The 12,726-nt window shown below is 44.5% G+C and overlaps 1 protein-coding gene across 1 annotated transcript; it reads left to right on the top strand.

The window, feature by feature from the left end:
• The first annotated feature begins 8,441 nt into the window (after nt 1-8,441).
• On the top strand, nt 8,442-10,888 carry CITED2 (Cbp/p300 interacting transactivator with Glu/Asp rich carboxy-terminal domain 2). Its single transcript, XM_027056756.2, has 2 exons — nt 8,442-8,692; nt 9,158-10,888. Exon 2 carries the CDS (start codon nt 9,166-9,168, stop codon nt 9,985-9,987), a length of 822 nt encoding a protein of 273 aa, XP_026912557.1. The 5' UTR covers nt 8,442-8,692; nt 9,158-9,165; the 3' UTR covers nt 9,988-10,888.
• Nucleotides 10,889-12,726: the final 1,838 nt, after the last annotated feature.

The raw sequence follows: 12,726 nt of genomic DNA on the forward strand, positions 1-12,726 counted from the left end.
TGGTTAGCATATGCATGTATTCCAGTATTACAGTTGTATAGAAGCTACAAACACGAGTATGTGACGTATTGTTTTTCTATTCTTACATACTTAAGAAATATAATTAAAATAACTTAAGTAAGCATTTAAGGTTTTACAGATGTTTTTCTCTTGAAAGGGGTCCATATATTACTTGTGAGAAATACTGTTTTAAACTAGTATTTTTTTCAATATTTCTGTCCCTTTTTCTATTATTTCATGAGGCACTTAGGCATTTTTTAAAAACTATTTACTTGTGGGGGGCGGGGGGGGGGGGCAGAGAGAGAGACAGGGAGAGAGAAAGAATCCCAAGCAAGGATTCCATGCGGGGCTCAAACCCACAAAAGGAACCTTGGGATCATGACCTGAGTTGAAACTAAGACTTGACACTCAAACTACTAAACCATCCGGGTGCCCCATGAGCCACTTAGGCATTTTTTAGTTATTTAAAAATGTTTTGTACGATACCTAAAAAGAAGAGAGTTCACCGAAAATATTATGTCTTAGATAAATATATTACTGAAGTGTATTTTGTGGAATTTATTTTAAGCCTACCTTTAACAATATTTATTACACAAAATTATAAAAGCAAAATATTTTCTTCTTACATTGTGGACTTCCATTCATAATTTGTTTGGAATCAATTATTAAGGAAAAGCATCACTTGTTGACAAACTGAAAATCGATGATAACTTCTCTTTGGATTTTGTACTAAATGTTTATTTAAATAGAAATTGAAATACAACTACAAACAGCAACATCAGAAATTAACACAACATACTTTCATTTCTGGATGTGTTTCGTTCTTATATTTTGTGCTTAAATAGCAACTGGGGTTTGTGAAAAGAATTTGTGTGTTTTCTTTGCAACTAATGAGGTAAAAGGAAGAGCCGTCCAGGCCCTTATTTGTAAACACACCTCCACGACTGGTATATGTGGCAGTTGAAACTTTATTTGTAATAAATTGAAGGTCAATTGTTTCCTCTTTCTGGCTCTGACTTCTGAGTTCTAGAACATACTGGCACTACATCAGAATTTTCATTAGATGACGGTAACCTCTGCATGGGGTAGGCATCATCATAAGTCATTGGCAGAATAATTATCACAACTGCATTTCTCATTGATTTATTTTATTCGGGGCCATTTCTCTTCTATCTGCACAACTCTCAAGGTCTGCAGAACACAATTTGAAAACCACTGAATGGGAACTAAAGCAACTCAACGTTGTACAATGGTAAAAGTTACCCCTCTGCCAGAGGGAATTTGGTGAGAGAGTAACCCAGTTAAGTACCCGCGGATCAGACATGGGATGTCTATGCCCAGCTCAGTAGACTCCCTCAGCACACGCTCAGAGACTTTCAAACTGCTATTTTGAACAGCAAAAATACTTTTAAATGATTTTATTTCCTAGGTTTTAAAAACTAGAAATTGATACAGATACCGTGCCTTTTACAACGCCCCCGCCTATCATACAGAGGGCCTGTTGGGAAATGCTGATCTAAGCCATTCAACACATCTCTTATCCTATTTCACTGAAGTCTTCATAAAGACTTAGTTCCCTCTGATAATCTGCTGTGGTGTTTTAAAATCCTGATGTTTCAGGAAGTCCTTTACGGGCAAGTCACTTAACCTCTCAGGACCTCAGATTTCTCATTTGGAAAATGAAGGGGGTTGGATAAGATTCTTTTTAAAGTCCCACCTAGAATTAGAATGCTCTGGTTTTTGTGCGAGCCAAAACTTTCGTTTTCATAACTGTTTAATGTCAGAACGATGTTTTAAAACAAATTCAAACAAGAAATCCTTAACACATAAAGCACGTAAAAGTAAAGCCGAGAACTCTCCAGGTCTGCAGAACACAATTGGAAAACCACTGATCTAAAGCTCTCTTTTAAAAATGCTTTCCTTTTTTCTTTGTCTCAGTGGAAAAGCAAAACATCTGGAAAGGATCCTCCATATTAGTTTCCCTATGTGTATACCAGAACATATGTATTAAGTCACCTGTCAGCTTTTCTTCTCCAGATTAAATAGCTATTATAAGTCCCATTTCCCATCCCTTTAAAATATATTTCCCCTCTTTTTTTTAATGAACCTTCTTTAGTTTCTGTAATTCTTTATTAAAATGTAAAGCTACAAACCAACCACAATCTCTGAAAAGAGCCAAGTGTAGCAAAAGGATTACTTCCGGCTCTATCATGAGATATTCTCACTCCTAATACACTCCAAGTTGTTTCCTTTTTAATAACATTCCACTGCTGCCTCCCATTCAACCGACAGCTCCATTTGACCCACACTTTTTTTGTGTCCTTCCTTCCTTCCTTTCTTCCCTTCTTTCTTTCTTTCTTTTCCTTTCTTTCCTTTCCTTTTCTTATATCTAGTCAACTAAGTTTGTTATATCTAGTCAACTAATTTCCCCTCTAACACCCATGTTATTGTCCTCACAGGCCCTTTGAAGTGTTTCTTATTGAACATAATTCCGTTTTTAACGGAACATTTCTGTAATTAGTTAAGGTCACTGAAGTTATCTTCTGCCTTCCAACATACTTCATCCAGCCTCCTAACCAATGTGAATGTTGTGTAGTTTGTTGTTGAACCTGTAGGCTAATAAAATGTCAGTTACCTCTATACATGAGGTGTCTTATGGGGTGAACTATGTCCCATAAAATTCATAGCTTGCAGCCTTATCTCCCAGGATCTCAGAATATAACTATATTGGGATATAAGGTCTTCAAGGAACTGACTGAACTAAAATGAGGCCATTTGGGTAGGTCCTAATCAAATCTGACAGGCAGCTGGGGCTTTGGCAATAGAGGAAAGGACGCTTGAAGACACAGCAAGAAGGTGAACACCCGCAAGCTAAAGAGAGAGGCCCCAAATGAAACCAAAGCTGCTGACACCTTGATCGTGGACTTCCAGCCTCCAGAACTCTGAGAAAATAAATGTCCATGCAGTGGTGGTCTTTTGTTGCAGTATCCCAAGCCGACTAATACAAGCTACTCTATGTATGACATTGTGCAGTTCCTGGGGGCTCACCAGGGAATGTCTGCCATCCCAGAGGGCTACAGGAGAGCCCAAATACCCATAACTCAAGCCAGAAGAAGTCATAAAGAAAGATCTAGAGCAAAATGTCCTGGGAGCAACAAGGGAGCCAGATTTCTTTCCACCTGAGGGATTGAGGCTTGAAACAGAAGATGTCACCTGAGCAGGACCTTCAAAGATGGGGCAAAGTTCCAATTGTGGGTGGCAATCCAGGGGACAGGACTCTATGAGTGTGAACTACACTCCTGCTCTACCTGAGGACAAGGTTGGTGGTTTGCAAACCTGTCTAAACCTCAGAACTAACTGGAAGCTTTTTAAAAAACACAAAGATCATCAGGCCCCCTCCTCATCTGCTGAATCAGGAGTTCTAGAGATGATGTCCTGGAATCTTTATTTTAACCAACTCTTAGGTGAGTCGTATCAGTTTCATCAACTTTAAAGATCCCTTTTTAATAAAAACATCTCACTGCCTGCTCCCTCTCCCCCTGGGAATCACTATATTTTTATTGAATGAGAAAATACATAAAGACGCAAAACACTATCATGAGTGTAGTGGTGATTTCAAGTGAATTTGTATTTTATTACACAGAACCAAATCCACAAGGTTAAAACTGATATGAATGTATCATTTTTACATAAGCACATAAATTGAGGGCATTATTTATTCAACTTGCAGAAATGCATAGACAGATTCCGCCTCTTTATTAACCATAAGTTAATAACCCTCTGAGAAGGTGGCCTTTTTTTTTTTTTTAAGTTTTTGGGTGGGTTTTGTTTTTTGTTTTTTAAGTTTTTGGGGTGGGTTTTTTTTTTTTTTTGCTTTTTGTTTTTTGATCTTTTTTTTTTTTTTTTTTTTTTTAACTCTCTGAGACTCGAAATCCTCCTTTCTGAAATGATGAAAGTAATCCTTGCTCGTCAGGGTAAAGATTAAGTGAGATCATTTATACAAAGTACAAAACCTAGTATTAGACCCCACCCTAGCCCCTGGCCCCTAGCCTCACCCCCACCCCACCAACACATGTATAAACTCTTCCATACATTTTTTTTTGAAGCTGGGTACTTTAGTCATCCCTTCCTCAACTCAAGAGTTTCCTGAAGCTCAAAGCATACCTCAGAAAAGCTCTGTTTCAATCAAAACATCACACCGATATGGACCTCCCTCCATAACTCAACAGTCAATGACCCCCAGATGAGCTATCTTCCCAAACAGATCACAATTTTGTTCAAGTGCATGATAGGCCACATGCAGACAGCGGTGCCCTGCTGTCCTTTCCACTAGATTCTTCTACATCCAGTCTTGAAAGTAACTTTCTCCAGAAAATCTTGCCTGACCTCCCCCTTCATAAATCCTTCAAATAAAAAATTTTTTAATGTTTATTTATTTTTGAAGGGGAGAGAGAGAGAGAGACAGAGCATGAGCAGGGGAGGGGCAGAGAGAGAGGAAGACACAGAATCCGAAGCAGACTCCAGACTCCGAGCTGTCAGCACAGAGCCCGTCATGGGGCTCAAACTCACAAACCACGAGATCATGACTTGAGCCGAAGTCGGACGCTCAACCCTCCAAGTGCCTCTCTCATAAATCCTTCATTCAGTTTCCCTCAGTACCTCTGCTATATTTCATTCATTCATTCATTCATTCATTCATCTGGTCAGTAAAAGACTTACCTGTCAGGACTTGTTTTAGACACTAAATGAACAAACAGGCAAGGTCTCCACTCCCTGGAGCTGCCAATGTAGGGAGGAGAAGACAGTAAAAATTCAATATGCAACATATCAGGTGGGGATAAACGCCAAGAGGCAAAACCAACAGTGTAAGAAAGCAAACAGGGCTATCGTTGTTTGGGTAGGATAGTCAGGAAGACCTCATCGAGGTAGTGTCTGAGCAGAAACATGAAGAAATGAGTGTGCAGGCCGGCAGGGTACCTGGGAAGAGAGCCCCAGGCAGCGTCTTTTTTTCCACAAGGGAAGGGGTCTGGTGTTATTCAGTTTCTCCACCACTGTTATAGGATGAATTGTGTCTCTCCAAAAAAGATGTGCTGGAATCCTAACCCTCAGTATTTCAAAATGTGACCTTATTTGGAGATGGGGTCTTTACAGAGATATTCAGGTTAAAGTGAGGTCATTAGCATAGGCTCTAATCCAATATGACGGGTGTCCTTGTAAAAAGGGAAAATTTTAAACATACGCACACAGGACCACACCATGTGGAGATGAAGGCAGACATGGGATGGGGCAGGTACGAGCAAAGGGACACCGAAGATGGCCCACAAATGACCAAATCTAAGAGAGACACATGGAACAGATTCTCTGCCACCGCCCTCAGAACCAGCCTTGCCCACCCCTTGATCTTGAACGTCTAGCCTCCAGGACTGTGACAACAAATTCCTATTCTTTCAGCCTGAGTGGCATAAAGAGAGTAGTACTTTGTCACGGCAGTGCTAGGAAGCTAATATAACTGCCTATCGCTGCGAAGGTCACACACAGACCATGTCCTTACCCGGGTTCAAAGGATAAACCCTTGGTTCCATGGGCTTCTGCATACCCCTGATGACTGAGGACTATAACTGCCCCTAACTGGACTCCCTGTTTCCAGCCTTACTTCCTGAATCCCTTCTCGACAGTACTGTCCTGATCTCTCTGAAACAAAAACGTGATCGCCTCACTGATTCACAAGTCTTTGCCTGTATCCCCTTGTCTTCAGGATATAATCCCAATTTTCTCAGTTTGGGAACCAACGACCACGGGATCCAGCGCCAGTTTACCTCTCCAACCTTGCCGCTCTCGTCTCTGCCCCCTCCTGGGGTGGCCTAACCTCTACTCATCCTCGGCCTCAATTTAGTCACCACCTACACTGGGAAGCCTTCCCAAGGCCCCTGAGACCAGGTTAGGGGTCCCTCCTAGGTACTTCCAGAAGTCCTGGCGTTGGCTGAATGCTGCTGCTGCATTTATTACAGTGTGCCCCAAACCTGTCTGCCAGACTCTCCTTTTCGAAAATGAGTTCCCATACCTGTTGTTCCTCTAGGCGCTAAGAAAGTGCCTGGCGTGTAGGGAACATTCACTGGGCGGATGAATAAATGAGCAAAGCACGCCACGTTTTGACCAGCTGGTCCCAGAACTAAATTTTTTTTCCCCTTTAAGGGATGGGGGGTGGGGAGGTGACCTTTCAGGAGATTTCCCAACAGTATGTGGAACCACTGGCACTGGATGGAGCTGTACCTTTTCTTAATGGCTGCAAGAGGAATTTAGATTAGGCATTCAAGAGCTGGCCGTCGTCGTGTCGCAAGACCCTGCAGTATGAGGAAAGGAAGTCAACAATCTATCTGACAATTTTTGAGTCCGGGCTTGACCAGAATTTTGGAGCCTTTTTTTTTTTTTTTTAATAGCAGGTGGCACGTTCAGGTTTCTCCCCAGCCTCGGATTCAATAAGTGCAAGTCGATGACCTACAGGTAAAAGTGGTGGGTAGACAGAATAGGAGATTTTTGCAAACAATGCAACGTGTTCCATGCGCAAGTCTCCAAAAAGTAAATATTTTTGAGGTTTAAATATCATTGCACACACAGCTATAAATGCTGAAGAGCCTGAAAAAGGAAAGAGAAAAAGACGGTAACAATGTTTAAGTACATATATTAAAAATATTGTATTTGTATAGTAGGTCTATAAATTTATATATCTAACTAGAGGAAGACAGAGGGATAATAGATTCACATAATCAGGATTCGCTCGCAATCCTCAGGGTTTCTGCAAACTCCTGAAAGGGGAAATGTATCAGAATTTCCAGTCCTCCAAAAAATAGGCCCTAAAAAAGTCTTGTGTGCAAGGGAGAAAAGGAGGGGTGGAAGGCGGGGGACTAGCCCTTCGCAGCAGGAAGTCTTCAATGGCTATCGAGTTATGAAGGAACAACTCTGAACAGAAGTCCTTATTCGGAGCGCTAAACTCGCTTTTACCACATAAAGCGCAATATAAAAAGCTCAGAGCAACCTCATCATGGTGTTGGGGAAACAACTCGGCTTCTCCAAGTGAGAAAGCAAGAGGGCTCCGACCGGGTAGTAGCCCAGACCGGTGTTAGGGTTTTTATTTGCAAGTCAATGAGCCAAATGGACGACCAGGCTACTTGTGCTGCGTTCTGGGAAGCAAGGTTATTATTATCGCCTATTGCCCCACTGAACAATTTCACTGAAAAGGAAGAGTCCCAGCAGTGTGTGCGCGCGCACGGTGCCATACGGGACGTGCAGCTACGTGCCCACCTCCAGAACGACTTTATTTACAAAGCGATTACCATGTTATCTATTTGTTTTCCTTTTCCAGCAACAGCAGTTTTACTCAGCCCTCGAATTTCTTAATTACAAACCCGTTCGCTTCTAAATCAACCCCAAATCGTCAGGCAGAGCCCGGAGGGAGGCTGTGCAAGTTTGCACACACCCCCACCTCCCGGATCAAGGGCAACAGCAGAAGCAAGAAACTGTGTATGTGCAAAAAGGTGGATCTGGGGACGAGGATCGCTGAGTTTGTTTACAGAGCAGAGACGCCTCAGCTCGGATGCCAAAGCTACCAAGAGCTGCAAACGCAAACTTAGCAGAAGCACACGTACCCCGGGAGCGGCGAGCGGGCCCGAAAGCGCGGACCGGATTCCAGGGCGAGGGAGCGGAGGCGGCCGGGCCCGCGGGCGCGCTCTGTCCACCTGCAGCCGCTGCCGCTCCCCGCCCCCAGCTCCTGTCCTTGAAAGGAGTCGGCGGGGGTGGGGGGTGGGGGGGGAATGCATCTACACTCAGAATAGCTAGATCAGGTTCACCCAGTGCTCCTATAAAAACACAAAGGCACAGCCCGGGAAAGTGTGCTCGGGGAAGGGGCATTATTTGTCCGGGTATTTAAAACCGCACTCGGGGAAACACAGCCATTCTTCGCAGCCCGGGGGGGGGGGGGGGGGGGGCGTGGGTGGAGGGTTTGCAAAGCCGGGGTGGCAGAAGGGCACTATGCAGGAAGAGCACTATGCAGGGCACCCCCTTTTCCCCGCAGAAGGCAGCCCAGATCGCTAGGTGAGCCGACTGGGAGTGCGGGGGGTGGGGGATCCGGCCAGCGGGGAGCAGTGCGTTTTCCTCGCTCTTCTCGGGGCAGGCGCTAATTTGGAGCTAGAAGTGCAGGGGGCGTTTTCTTCCCGCTCCGGGGCGACCGGGCTGGCCCGGTGTTTGTGGGCTGAGAGGAAACCAGAGTCCGGCGGCACTGAGGCGGCGCCTGGGCCCGCAGCCTCTGCGCACGTGCCTCTGGCCGCTGGGACGCGGCTCCGCTACCCGGTCCGGCGTGCCCGAGGCTCCGGAGTCCGCGTTTTGCCACCGCCCTCCCGGGAGGCTCTCGCTCCGCCCTTCCTGAAATCCCTTATATTAACTGTGGCCAAAGCCCTAAGAAACACAGCTCATTGTTGGCAGCTGCCGGGCGGTCTTACAGAGCTGCGAGGGCAGCGGAGGGGAAATAAAAGGGAACGGCTCCGATTCTGCCCCAGCGGCTGCTGCAAGACCTCTGTGCCGACATCGCGACAGCGAGCGCCCTGCACACCGGGAAGGCCCCCTCTATGTGCTGCTGAGCCGGTCCCGGACCCGACGATCCCGCCCTCGGTCTTCGGAGCAGAAATCGCAAAGACGGAAGGTAAGCGCGGCGGGCGAAGGCGGCTGGGGCGCCTGCCAGCCCAGTCCTCCGAGGGCTGGGTTTGCCCGGAGGAAGAGCGTGAGGCGGAGCTGGGGAATAACAACAGGATGTGCAACAACAGGATGAGGAGGGCTGATTTAATGCCTGAAGTTCGCGGCACGGCTACGGGGCACTTCCTTTATTAGGCGACTTCGGGGAGCAGAGGGGGGTGTGGGCACGGGTCCGCCCGCCCGATCGCAGGGGAAGAGGCTGTTTGTTCGCGCCCAGCTCTGTTGTGGGTGGCAGGTCCGCCGTGGCGGCCAGCCCCGGGTGCACGGGCTACTAGTAGGATCCCGGGGATAGTTAGTGGTTCGCAGCCGACGTGCGTCCGGGGAGCCTAGGGGACAGAGGAAAGAAAAAGTGGGGTGCGCCTTGGTGGGCGGCACGTGTGGCGCGAGTCTTACCGTCTGCCCTTTTCACTTTCAGGACTGGAAATGGCAGACCATATGATGGCCATGAACCACGGGCGCTTCCCCGACGGCACCAACGGGCTGCACCACCACCCTGCCCATCGCATGGGCATGGGGCAGTTCCCGAGCCCCCATCACCACCAGCAGCAGCAGCCCCAACACGCCTTCAACGCCCTGATGGGCGAGCACATACACTACGGCGCGGGCAACATGAATGCCACGAGCGGCATCAGGCACGCGATGGGGCCGGGAACTGTGAACGGAGGGCACCCCCCGAGCGCGCTGGCCCCCGCGGCCCGGTTTAACAACTCCCAGTTCATGGGCCCCCCGGTGGCCAGCCAGGGAGGCTCCCTGCCGGCCAGCATGCAGCTGCAGAAGCTCAACAACCAGTATTTCAACCATCACCCCTACCCCCACAACCACTACATGCCGGATTTGCACCCTGCTGCAGGCCACCAGATGAACGGGACAAACCAGCACTTCCGAGATTGCAACCCCAAGCACAGCGGCGGCAGCAGCACCCCCGGCGGCTCAGGCGGCAGCAGCACCCCCGGCGGCTCCGGCGGCACCTCGGGTGGTGGCGCGGGCAGCGGCAATAGCGGCGGCGGCAGCGGCGGCGGCAGCGGCAGCAACATGCCCGCCTCCGTGGCCCACGTCCCTGCTGCAATGCTGCCGCCCAATGTCATAGACACTGATTTCATCGACGAGGAAGTGCTTATGTCCTTAGTGATAGAAATGGGTTTGGACCGCATCAAGGAGCTGCCCGAACTCTGGCTGGGGCAAAACGAGTTTGATTTTATGACGGACTTCGTGTGCAAACAGCAGCCCAGCAGAGTAAGCTGTTGACTTGATCGAAACCCCGGCGAAAAGAAATCAAACCCCCAACTTCGGTGTGAATTAAAGAAAAAACAAAAAAACAAAAAAACAAAACAAAACAAAAAAAAACATTCCCTTAGACACAGTATCTCACTTTTCAGATCTTGAAAGGTTTGAGAACTTGGAAACAAAGTAAAACTATAAACTTGTACAAATTGGTTTAAAAAAATTGCTGCCACTTTTTTTTTTTCTGTTTTTGTTTCGTTTTGTAGCCTTGACATTCACCTCCCTTATGTAGTTGAAATATCTAGCTAACTTGGTCTTTTTTGTTGTTTGTTTTTACTCCTTATTTCCTCACTTTCTCCAGTGCTCAACTGTTAGATATTAATCTTGGCAAACTGCTTAATCTTGTGGATTTTGTAGATGGTTTCAAATGACTGAGTTGCATTCAGATTGACGAGTGAAAGGAAAAATTTGCATTAGTTGGTTGCATGAACTTTGAAGGGCAGATATTACTGCACAAACTCTGCCATCTCGCTTCATTTTTTTTAACTATGCATTTGAGTACAGACTAATTTTTTAAATATGCTAAACTGGAAGATTAAACAGATGTGGGCCAAACCGTTCTGGATCAGGAAAAGTCATACTGTTCACTTTCAAGTTGGCTGTTCCCCCTCCCCCATATGTACAGACAATAATAGGGTGTGGAATGTCGTCAGTGGCAAACATTTCACAGATTTTTATTTTGTTTCTGTCTTCAACATTTTTGACACTGTGCTAATAGTTCTATTCAGTACATGAAAAGATACTACTGTGTTGAAAGCTTTTTAGGAAATTTTGACAGTATTTTTGTACAAAACATTTTTTTGAGAAAATACTTGTTAATTTATTCTATTTTAATTTGCCAATGTCAATAAAAAGTTAAGAAATACTTGTTTTCTAGAAGTCATTGGGGGGTGGGGGTGGTTGTTCCTTTTGGTGGCTTTTTCTCTCTGTAAGTTGAACACTTTATTGATGAGAGTAAGCATTCCAAAGGATAAATTACAGGACACTAAAACAGGTCATGATGAGCTTAAGTGGAGAGCAGGATTTAACATAATTGGCATAATGCTTCATTGTTATCATTGTAACATGCCTCTTGGTGTGGTTTAATCAGAAGCTGCAAAGTTGTCAAAGAGCATTTTTTTTCTTAATTGTCATCATATTCAAGTGTACTCCAGAGTTAAAGGTTTGTGACACTAAATCCTATAAAAAAATATTTTTTCACGGGATGGGAGGGGGGAACACCAAGTGTTTCTGGTGATATACCTGATTCAACTATGTAAATGCAGATCAGGATAATATACTGGGAGAATGTTGAGGATGGCATTAAACGTAAATCTCCCTTTATCTCTAGTGACGAATTTTATTTCTCAGCAAAAGTCCTAAGGAGAGGCACACATTTTCTGGCTTAATCTCTGAAATAGCTTCTGACTGGTTTATAGTCCTAAGAGGAAGAGGGGCAGAATTCCACCTTGAGGCTTTCTATTTTGTTCTATAATATTTAAAATTTACACAGGGAGGTTGATTCAAAGGTCAAATTACAGTCTCCACAAGATCTTCCCTTGCACGCATTCCCTGTTTTCCAGAATTCTGAGCCTTTTCTGTTACAGACAAGGGGTGCAAAGGACATAAGGATAAGATTGTTTAATTCTACCTAAATGTTTTACCAGGAAGACATAATTACAGTTAAGTAGTGTCGAGTTTTGCCTATAACCAAGCAAAAGAAAAAGTCATATTGTTAAAATCTCAAGTTATCCCAGCTTGAAGATGGAATTTTGTTTTCCCTTTCATGTTTTCTTAGCTTATCTTCTAAGAGCAACGTACCTACATTCAAGAAAAAATAGTCTTTTATATTTGACCCACTGAAGAAGTAAAATACAGGTTGAGGAAAATCTCACAAATAATAACTTTAAAAGAACATTTCATTCTGATCCTTAGATTCTAATCTTAAACCCCATATTTCATAATTTAAAAAAAAAAGGAAATGCAGAAGTGTTAAATTACAGTGAGTCTGGCATAAAGGCTCATTTCAATATAATTCAGATCACCTACATTCTATAATTCTATTTCCAAGGCAAGCCATTAAAATTATGATACACACTCCACTGGGCTTGTTATACTTCTCTAATTGACATTTCCTTATTAAAAATTATGTTCTAAATAAATAATTTCTCTGAAAATTGAAAATAATTCCAAACTCTTCACCCCATTTTAAAAAGCTAATCCAGATTTCCCACATTAATAGTTGAAGCTGAAGTTTTCTTCAGCTAAGACCTGTCAATACTAAATCTGCAATCAGCAGTAAATCTTCCTGGCTAGGCATTTTTGCAGTAAGTTTTTCTTTTCCTTGTTTTTTTCTTTTTTCCAGAGGCTCAAGTGAAAAAATATGTTTGCATACATATTAATACAGCAATTCTTGTTCTTTTTCACTTGTGCCAGGAAAAAAAGAAAAAGAAAAAAGAAAAAGGAAAGCTATTGGAGGCGTGTTTTTTCTTTTCTTTTCTTTTCTTTTTTTTTTTTTTTTTTTTTGCATAAAGAAAGAAACAAAATAATTGTCTTGCACCACCCTTCACCATTCATTCTGCCAGGAAATAAGCCACAACACCTGCTCTGTCACTAAATTCCTCCTGCTGTTCTAACACCGGAACACGTATGTGGAGACGCGGAGCCCAAGGAACTATTATTAGATCCTGAGCCCATCTCTGCCAGAACAGAGGAGCTGGTTTA

The sequence above is a fragment of the Acinonyx jubatus genome, chromosome B2 (assembly GCF_027475565.1).
Source record: "Acinonyx jubatus isolate Ajub_Pintada_27869175 chromosome B2, VMU_Ajub_asm_v1.0, whole genome shotgun sequence".
Classification (NCBI taxonomy): Eukaryota; Metazoa; Chordata; class Mammalia; order Carnivora; family Felidae; genus Acinonyx; species Acinonyx jubatus.

Bases quoted from the DNA above. Each gene is read 5' to 3' on its own strand.
- CITED2 (XM_027056756.2), top strand. From the start codon at position 9,166: ATGGCAGACCATATGATGGCCATGAACCACGGGCGCTTCCCCGACGGC.